The 10,974-nt window shown below is 38.8% G+C and overlaps 1 protein-coding gene across 1 annotated transcript in view; it reads right to left on the bottom strand.

Moving 5' to 3' along the window:
- Nucleotides 1–9,949: 9,949 nt before the first annotated feature.
- Nucleotides 9,950–10,974, bottom strand: part of LOC121857270 — a 5,402-nt gene continuing 4,377 nt past the window's right edge. Inside the window, exons 5-7 of the mRNA XM_042353262.1 lie at nt 10,968–10,974; nt 10,483–10,641; nt 9,950–10,093 (exon numbers count right to left, since the gene is read on the bottom strand). The exon at nt 10,968–10,974 is cut by the window's right edge and continues 95 nt beyond it. Of these exons, the coding sequence (XP_042209196.1) occupies nt 9,950–10,093; nt 10,483–10,641; nt 10,968–10,974 (310 nt within the window). The remainder of the gene's footprint in view (nt 10,094–10,482; nt 10,642–10,967) is intronic.

Genomic DNA, 10,974 nt, shown 5'->3' with positions numbered 1-10,974 from the left:
TTGTCGATCATCATCATCCTAACTGGAGAACACTGAGAGAGAGAGAGAGAGGTGTCTTTCCTTAGACATCATCACTATTATCCTCTTCTCCATCTTCTTCTTCTTCCTGTGCTTTCCTTAGACATCATCACTATTATCCTCTTCTCCATCTTCTTCTTCTTCCTGTGCTACTCTTGTTACCATATTCAACCCAGCTCTTATCACGTATCTTAGTTCCTCCCTTTTTCAATCCCCTTTCCTTATCTCCAATTACCCCCTCCTCCTCCTCCTATTCCTTCTTCCTCCTAATTTTTATCATCATCAACACAACTTTTATCAGGCATCGTATAATATTTCTTCTTTATCCAATTTCCTTTGTCTTGTTCTTATCGCCAATCGTCTCCTCTCTCTCTCTCTCTCTCCACAATCTTACTAGTCTAAACTTAACATTACTTTCTCCTCTATTCTTCATTCAGTTTTTCTTTGCTCTTCCTCCTTTCTTCATATCCCGGCCCCTCTTCCAATTTTAATCCTGTTTTTTCTTCTTCTTCCCTTCTTTCATCAGCCTCCACGGGCCATTTGCTTCTTTCATCACTTTCTCCACCTTCCTCTGGTTATATTTGTCATGTCCCATTTGCACCTTTATTGGTTTCCTTGTCTTTCCTTCTTTCCCTCCTCCTCCTTCACTCACCTCATGCGATTCCTTCCTTCCTTTATCTCCTTACACTATCTCCTTTATCATTCTCAGTCCACTTCCTACTTTATCCACCTCCTCTCACTTCCTCTTTCGCCCTTCCCTAATATCTCTTTTTTTTCCCTTCCTCCACCCAGGTTCTCTCCCTTAACCCCCTCCCTTCCTCTCCTCATCCCCAAGCATCTCCTCCCCTTCCTCTCCCTCATCCCCAAGCATCTCCTCCCCCTTCCTCCCCTCACCCTCCTCCCCCTCTTCCTCCTCCTCACCCTCCCCAAGTCCATGACCCGTCCACTAAACATATCTTGAGAAAGTTATCTACACAAGTCCCCCCCTCTTCTTATCTTCAATTTCCCTCACCTAGCATTTTTATCAAGCTTTAAAGTGATTACCCCTTTCTTGGAGGGTTGCCAGGTCGTTATTAATGGTCGCATTCCTCGTCCACGTTTTATCCTTCTCCCATTATTTTCTTTTTTCCTCTCTCTCTCTCTATTATTCTACGTCTCTTTTTTGTTCATTATTATTAACGTTTATTTTTCTCAATCATTATCGTCGTCTCTCTTTAGCAACTGTTACATTATATTTGAAGGACAGTGTTCTGTGTTATTTTCTTTTTTGTAATATTATATTATCGTCATCTGTCTCTTTTTATATTTTCTTTTGCGTGTCCTTCTACTTCTCTTTCTTTCTTTATCATGTGGCTATGGGTTGCTGTTTTCCCCAAATTCTTATTTTATACACTCTTTACCTCTCTCTCTCTCTCTCTCTCTCTCTCTCTCTCTCTCTCTTGCCCTTCTTTCTCTCTCTCTCTCTCTCTCTTGCCCTCCTTTCTCTCCATCCCTCCTTCCTGCCTCTACCTTTCCTCCTCGCTCTCGTTCATCTCCTCCTCTGGTTTTATCAAGACTTCATTACCTCGTTTCTTTCCACCTCAACCAGACACCTTACTGCCCCTTCGTCAGCCTCTCTATGTTGTCTGCAGCGAGTGATGGGCATATGCCAGTCAGTCAGTCGTTCAGTCAGTCAATCGTTCAGTCAGTCAATCAGGCACTTAATCAGTCAGTCAATCAGAATAAAAAATATTAAAATCCTTAATGGGCAAAATTTAGTCCCTTAACCAAAAATTTATCAAGAAACACCCTTCCAGTTTACAGTAGACCAGTACTCTTGTTTACTTGTTTTCATCAGCTCATTTTCAGCCTTTCCCTGTTTACTGCAGCCTCTTGTTTACAGCGGGCCCTGTCACCTTGGTTCAGCGTGGTCCGTTATACCCGAGCGTGGCCACAGCTGATGTTGGCGAGTGTCCAGAGCTACCTTAGTCCTCTTCCTCCTATCTCTCTCCTGTCCCCTTCCCCCTCTCTACCTCCATCTATCTCTTTACACCCTCTTTCTCTGCTGCTTCTCGTTTCCCCCCTCCTCGCCTGTCTCTCTTTCCTTATTTCTTGCCTCCCTTCCCCCTTTCTCTCTCTCTCTACCTATTTCTTCCCACTTCCATCTCTCGGTGTCTTCCCCCTCTTTACTCCCTTCTTCTTTGCTTCTTTCCTTCTCCCTTTCTCCCTACTACTCTCCTTCTCCATCTCTCTCTACCACCCACCTACCCCACTCCTTCTCGTCTTTACCTCCTCCATCTACCGTTGTCTCTATTTCCTTCCTGACTCTCTTAACTCTTTACTCCCTCTTTCCCTCTCACTTCCTCTCTCTTCCCCACAGGCTATCTCCATCCCCACTCGCCCTCTCCTCACCCCCACTCTCTCTCCTATTATCTTCCTCTCCCTCTTTGCCCCACTTTGCATCTCTATTACTCAACTCCACTGCCCACTCCGTCTTCCTGCCTCCCTCCCACCTCTCTTCCTGATCGCTTCATCCATAAACATCCTCCGTCTCTACTCACTATCCCTTTTATTCTTACCTTCTCCTTATTCTCTACGTTTGTTTACATACGAACTCATCTCATCCTCTCCTTGCTTCTCTTATAAGTTCCAATCTCCTTCATCTCCCGTCTTTATTCATCATTTACGTCTTTAATTCTAATCATCAAGTCTCTTTCATTCCACAGCCATCTCATCTACCCCCTTTCATTTCGTCCTATCTCCTAATCTCCCATATTTATCAGCATCTCTTTCATCCCCATTTTTATCTTCCCCCATTCACTCTACATCCCTCTCACGTCCCCATTCTTATCTCTCACGCCCTCCTCATTTCACATTTACCCATATCTTTCTCACCTCCCCACTTCTCATCTCTCCCCATACCCCTCTCACCCCCATCCTTATCTCTCCCATCTCTTCACACCTCATCTCGTGCTGTGAGCGAGGCCATGAATCCCTCCTAAGTGTACAATTATAAGCTGTCTCAATATATATCTTCAATTGTTGGGCAGGACGTGCTTACGATCCTTCCCTGACTATTTTTCACGAGTAACGACGCCGTTTCTCAGCCTCGGTGCACTGCCCTCTGCATCCCTCTCCATCCTCCTATATAACGACGCTCTTTGTCACCACCTGCATTACTTCTGCATTTCCTTAAACCCTCCTCTTACTTCTTCTTCTCCTCCTCTTACTACTACTACTACTACTACCAGTCATCATTCTCCTTCTGATTCGTTTGTTTTTATCTCATTTCGTTCTTTCACGTTTTTTGTTGTTGGTTTCTAAGTCCAGTCCTTTATTCGTTGCTTCGTTATTTTGGTTTGTATCGGCCAAGGCTGAAATTCTCTGTACATAACTTTGACGCAGCTTTACTCACATGCTTACTGACGGGGAATAGTTTTTTTTTTATTCCTATGCTGGTGTAACATGTGAAAGATTAGTATAACACTCATTTCAGAATGTAGCTTTTCCATCTCACCTTTTGCTGAGAAACATCTGTATATAATTTAAAAACGTTTTGTCCCGTTGATTTTTCTGTATTATGCATAGCCGGAAACCCTCTAAATAAAGCTACAATCGATTTCTTTCACATCCCAAACAAAGGCGTCTTGGAAACCCGCTGTGAGATACTTTTAAACTCGATCATCAGTAGCTGCCTAAACTCGACACTGGTACCGACTGAAATACACCAACTTAACCCCCAGACTCTCAGCCACTCTCGAGAAACATCCTCTGATAACCAACTACCTCATGAGACTAAACATTCCCAAGCCGCATATCAACTGGGTGAAGGTGGCATCTTAGTGATAAGGTTAAAATCAACAGTCACTCGGCGGCCCCAGGAAGAATGACTATAAAGAACAACACTGAGACAAATGGCTTAACGGCAACTTCACCTTGAGGAGGACGACACTCTATACCATTCTTACATGGATAAATAAAGCAACTGAGGGACCAACACATTCATTACAGCTTGCTTTGCCTTTGCCTTATCATCTCTCCTCTCTCTCAACTTTTTAATTTTCATTCCTCTTAAAATCTTTACAAGAACAATACTCCCAAACCAGATATATAACCCCACCACTCTCTCATCTGTTACACTCAACAATTACTCAAAACATTCTCTCCATCTGTCTTGCAAGTCCTCGTTTTTCCCAAAATATATTCCTCCCCCCTCTCAATCTTAACTGCCTTTTCCATTTGTTCCCTCGAATATATCACCTTGTTCCTGCCCTACCAAAGCTTCTTCTCCTCTTCAAAATCTTGTGACAACTTCTCCCAATCTTTCATTCACTCATCTTTTACATTCCAACACAATTCTTATTACAGTAACTTCATTTTACTGTCTGTGTTTCTCGCTACTTTCATCATTCTACACTGACAGCTATATATATATTACTTACATAACCCCTATTGTCTTATTAACCAATACAACCAAACTCCTATATCACCATTGACTTTCATGTCTTTATTTCCCTCTTCCTTGCAGCCAAAGAACTCAGCTACATTTTCTAGAACTGTGTTTTTGAAATACCCGCACCTCCACGACAAAGAGAAACGGGCGACTTTCTTAACCAACATCCAATTTATCACGAGGAACCCAAAGCACCTTTATGAAGTAGCTTTTTTACAGACACGGAGTAAAAAATTCTGAACAAAATAAATAAATAGCAGCACAAAGCCTAGTGATATAACCACTGCCGTTCTACCCAATAAATTTCCTAAGTGTTTTAAAGACGTTCCCACATTCTCCTCATAACAAACTTCCTCAAACGGCTGTAAACTGTTCCTATTCCTGCTTCCCCCCTTTAAGTCCATTAAATAGCCTCTAAAACACACCTGGATTAAGTCATGTAGCCAAAAATATAGTGAAGATTAATTTACCTTATTTTTCAGACGTGTTCAGCTCTCCTCTTGGCCTTGATAACTTTATCCGGGTAATAATAGCTTGATACTGTATCTTGTTATTCATTGATAATGTTCTAAGATATTCATGAAGTGTCTGAGTCTTGGTTAATCTGCAATATAACATACTATGAGAAGATGATAATAAAAGATATGCAACAATAATAACATATTTAGGTTATTAACATTTTCAGCTAATTGACTCTGAATAAGACGCAATTAATAATCTCAAGGCAGAATATAATTGCAGAAAATAAGGATAAACTCACATTAGTACATCTTCCCACCAATGGGCTTTTCCAACAAACCTGGTGATACATTCAGATAATTTTACCCCTGACATTTACAAGCACAATTTACAACCAACATTCTTACTCACTGTTTTATTGAGGAAAGCTAAAGCTGAAGCCACGAATATCTTACAGCAAAGCACAATATGAATAAGTTAGAACAAATACTTACGTAGACAAGGTCACCACCACCACACCTTAAGAGTACCACCAACTTGCATCTGGTGGAAGCATCTAATATTTCAGTTAAACGTATTGTACTGTATAATTTCACAAAATATACCAACTAGCCAATACATTATTTTAACTGAGAAGAATTATATTGCCTACAGAAACGTGTATTGTCATTCTTGTACAACGTCAATTTTTTTCCACTAGTCAAGATGAACTTCGAATACTGTACTGTATATACAAAAACAATAGCCTATTACCCAAAAACCTGTGCGTAATTCGTAACAACCTGTAGTAGGTGTATCTATCTATAACCTGCCTTTCCCATTTCCGGAATAATGAAAAATACTGTAAATCATATGTGGTTTATAGTGAGATCGCTGACCTGTGCCAGGAATCAAAGAAAATAGAGAAATTGCTGATAAATTAAATTCCATCCAGGATATTGTATCAAATGAATAGCAGCACAAAGCCTAGTGATATAACCACTGCCGTTCTACCCAATAAATTTCCTAAGTGTTTTAAAGACGTTCCCACATTCTCCTCATAACAAACTTCCTCAAACGGCTGTAAACTGTTCCTATTCCTGCTTCCCCCCTTTAAGTCCATTAAATAGCCTCTAAAACACACCTGGATTAAGTCATGTAGCCAAAAATATAGTGAAGATTAATTTACCTTATTTTTCAGACGTGTTCAGCTCTCCTCTTGGCCTTGATAACTTTATCCGGGTAATAATAGCTTGATACTGTATCTTGTTATTCATTGATAATGTTCTAAGATATTCATGAAGTGTCTGAGTCTTGGTTAATCTGCAATATAACATACTATGAGAAGATGATAATAAAAGATATGCAACAATAATAACATATTTAGCTTATTAACAGTTTCAGCTAATTGACTCTCTGAATAAGACGCAATTAATAATCTCAAGGCAGAATATAATTGCAGAAAATAAGGATAAACTCACATTAGTACATCTTCCCACCAATGGGCTTTTCCAACAAACCTGGTGATACATTCAGATAATTTTACCCCTGACATTTACAAGCACAATTTACAACCAACATTCTTACTCACTGTTTTATTGAGGAAAGCTAAAGCTGAAGCCACGAAGATCTTACAGCAAAGCACAATATGAATAAACTGGAACAAATACTTACATACCCAAGGTCATCATCACCTTAAGAGTACTGTACCACCAACTAGTATCTGGCGGAAGGAAATAATATTTCATTTAAACGTATATACACTATATTATCTCACCAAATATACCAACTAACCACAAGATTATTTTAATTGAGAAGGATTATCATACTGCACTGCACTGCCTACTGCAACCTGCATTACATTCTTCCTATACTGTACTGTAGTATTAAGCTTATTTATTGCATTTATTTGAAAATCAGTCGTGGTGTAGAAATTGACAGCATTAATATACAATTATACTGTATATTATATTCCTACAGCAGATGTACACGTAAACCTACTAATAAATTCCCCTATACGTAAACGGGATACTACGCTATCTATTTGTAGATATAATTACTAAACTCTATAAGCTGACAGGCTACTATCCCAGCTATACGCAGACCGGAAATTATATGCGATCTACTGTACAATATATCATATAAGGAAATTTGGTCAATTTATAGTACGGGACATAATTCGATAGCGTTTTTTTGTTGCGAGAAATAGTGGAACCCCGCTATATCTTTTACTACCGCTTAGATTTATTTTTCTTACTTAATAATAAGTTGAGACAAAAATAAACCAATTTTCTTCTATAAAACTTTTCTCATAATTTACCCAAAACCGAGATATCGCGAGTTGAAAGTTACTAGAAAACTACTCGAAAAAATCCTAGCGCGCCGGCGCGGAGGCGAGAAATGGCGGGATTTCAATTTGAACCTGGCCGTCGCGCGGGAAGGGTGTGACCCGGGGGCGGGAGATTAAAAGCAACCTTTGCAAAAGTTCTTCGGACAACCAGCAATTTTTTCTCCAATTTCTGGGGGAGAACGCCAGGACCCCTCCTGAGGTTGATTTTTAAGGTAATTATTGACTTTTGATTATATATATATATATATATATATATATATATATATATATATATATATATATATATATATATATATATATATATATATATATATATATATATATATATATGTATATATATATATATATATATATATATATATATATATATATATATATATATATTATATTTTTTTTTTTGGCAAGTACGGAGCCCTCCCCCCAGATTAGGTTTGGTTGGTTAGGATAACTTAATTAGTATTACGTCGTTGATAACACCAGCCACACCTACGTAACCTTACCTAACTTCTTAACCAGTGGGCTCCAGCCCCCTGCATATTAAATACATGTCTGTACAAAGTCGTTTGTCAGGGAAACGTCATAGAAGAAAAGTTGGTGGCAACAAATGCATTTAATAGCTTTTCCACTAGTTTTCCGATTTTCAACTCCTGATATCTCGATTATTGGTAAAATATCCCAAAAGTATCATAGATGAAAAGCGTCTTGTTTTTGTCTGAACTTATTAGTAATCCCCCAAAATATATATCGAATATCCTGTACTATAAATTTACCCAAATATTTGGCTCTATATACGTATTTTCAACTCCTGATATCTCGATTATTGGTAAAATATCCCAAAAGTATCATAGATGAAAAGCGTCTTGTTTTTGTCTGAACTTATTAGTAATCCCCCAAAATATATATCGAATATCCTGTACTATAAATTTACCCAAATATTTGGCTCTATATACGTATATACTAAAAATATACAATAATTAGCTAACATCATATAAAGAGATATGACTTTAAAATACCGGTACCTATGCAGTACAGTATACACCTACCCGGTATACTGTAGTGTACTATTATCTAGCAACACAGTGAAAGAAAAATTATGAAAATATCGTATAAATACTAAACTAGTTCAGAGAAACACATACATAACTAATTATATAAGTCAGGACGCTGGTTTAAACTACCACCGTCGAAGAGTTTAAACAAGTATTCTCAGAGGATTAAACTATTCTTCTCGCAAGATTAAATCATCTACCTTGAACAAAGTAACGATTTAAAGGTTAAACTATCATCTTCAACGGATTAAACCATCTATATTCAACGGATTAAACCATCTATCTTCAACGGATTAAACCATCTATCTTCAACGGATTAAACCATCTATCTTCAACGGATTAAACCATCTATCTTAAATAAATTAACATTATCTCCAGTAAAAACATCGTCTCTAAGTGGTTAAACTATCAACCTTAGGGTTAAGCCGCATCATGACTTCAATTCCTCGTCCACAAGATTTTAAATGCACGTTAAATTACTCTAAGGTTCCTACACATTAATGATAATATACACCTGAAAACACTTATCGAGGTACACTATCACCTTAACTATCGGATCAGAGAAAGCAAATTACCTGACAAATAAGAAGAGCTATTATAATTACCGTTTCACAAAGTAAAGCCTTACCTCAAAATATCTTGCCGGCTTCCTTGCCGTCCTCACCTCCGTTGTTTAATCGTTCATCCGAAGCTCTTTGGGGAATATTTTCTATTGCTAACACTTATTTAGTCAATAAATCACCTTACAACTTGGATGTGGTTTGCTTGTAAAGCTAAAATTCCAGTAAAAGTTAGGAATTCCCAGACGATGGCCGCCAGTACCTCCAGCCTCCACCGCCAAGGATGCCGATGACGCCCACAGAGGAAGTGACGTCAGACAATTCGCAAAATATTTTATAATTAATTATCATTATTTGTACTTTTTTATAGTAACATGCATGGTTTTCTAGATGTCAAATTATGCAATTAAATATTTAATAATTTTATTTTTATATTTATCCTCAGTTCATACACTTACGTTTTTTTTTTAAGATGATGTTTTACATTAACATTCGAAAGGGTTAGCGTTTTAATACTATACTGCGCTTTACCTCTGTACTAAGGTCTTTAAGGGCGTAAGAATTTAAAAATTATATTAATACGTGAAAATTTAAAAAAAAATAACGAGAAAGATATAGAACTCTGGATAATTCAAAGTTAATAACATTGCAATTCAAGAAGTTAGTACTTTCGTTGATCATTAAAAGCCTAGCGGGTACAAGGGTAACCTCTACAAGGTTAAAAGTCACTATATTAAGTATGGTTACATTATTTACTTCTCATTAAAAAAATCTGCATTAAAAAAAAATCCTGCTAATTTTCTTCAACGTCTCAGGGTCGATCTTTGTTGTGGTGCCCTGGGGACGCTACAGGGAAGTGTTAAAGATATACAGGGTGCAGTGCTGATAGAGGAGACTGTAATTTGACTGTAGAATTGGGGAAGGATAACGAAGTGGAAACAAAGACTGCATCATGCATAAAATTAAATATCCCGAAGAAATAAACAATCTGTGAATATTATTTGTAAAGATTGGTCGTTTGGAGTAAAGGGCCAGAGGTGGAAAAGAAACATGGGTAGGTAGAATTTAGACCATTTTATTGTATTGCATTTATGGTGAATTTTTATGTGATTGGGACCCCGTGTAGGTCGAAGTGCTTGTTGCTTGCGAACACCCAGTCCTCGTTCTGATGGGCCACCAGGAAGTACCCGCGAGCCCTCAGGAACGCCTCCAGGTCCTCCTCCGTCAGATGCTCGATGGCCAGCACCTGTCAAATCACACACAGTGGATTGTGTTCTTGGAGTTAGGAACGTGACTTATTAAATGGCATTTCATTAACTACTGAACTGATTAACATTCAAGCTCGATGCTGGACACCATTCATAAATCCTTAGATATAGTAATTTAACAAAATATAAAGTTGATAATAATTGAAATAAGTAATAGCATAATGTAGTGGTTTTAAGTTAAACAGTAAATCTTAACTTCTCGTAGGGAGGGTAAGTACTGTCCTCAGATCTCAAAGGTCGGAGAGCCACAAAGAACTCGTAAAATACTCTGAGGAGGAGACATGCAGGAGGGTTGGTACACAGTGAGTACCTATATACACCATGAAGTATGTAAGAGACTGTGAGAGGTATAGAGGGCAGCTCACACCTTGATGTCGACCTTGTCCCAGGGCAGGGAGGCCAACACGCCCATCTCCACAAACTCCACGTCGAGGGAAAGAAAGTCCAAGGAGGTGAGTCCCGTGGCGACCAGGATAGTGTACAACGGCACACACACCACTTCTGCCTGTACCGCCTTGTGGTCCTCCTGTAGGTGAAAAGAGAGGTAGACGTGGCTGGTGTATGGGAGAGGGGATGAGGCTGAGCTGCGGGGAGGGAGGGAAGTGGGATACTTCAGCCAAGAGAGAACAAACGGATGACACAAACAACTTTTCTCCCCCATTTCCACCAGTCAATAAAGGTGATACAGGTTGTGCTGACAGCCCTTGTTGTTCTCTCCTCCTTTGTGTTGGAGAAGGGAGAAGAACCTCTACCCCCCTTGCTAGAGGAGAGAAAGTGGATGAAAATACATGAAATAAATAAGTAACGGTGACCTGTAGCTCTCCTTCCTTACGTTACCATATCTTACAGTACCTTGGTG

Source organism: Homarus americanus, unplaced genomic scaffold (genome assembly GCF_018991925.1).
Source record: "Homarus americanus isolate GMGI-L3 unplaced genomic scaffold, GMGI_Hamer_2.0 scaffold20465, whole genome shotgun sequence".
NCBI classification, from domain to species: domain Eukaryota; kingdom Metazoa; phylum Arthropoda; class Malacostraca; order Decapoda; family Nephropidae; genus Homarus; species Homarus americanus.
This window is presented reverse-complemented; position numbering and strand designations above follow the sequence as displayed.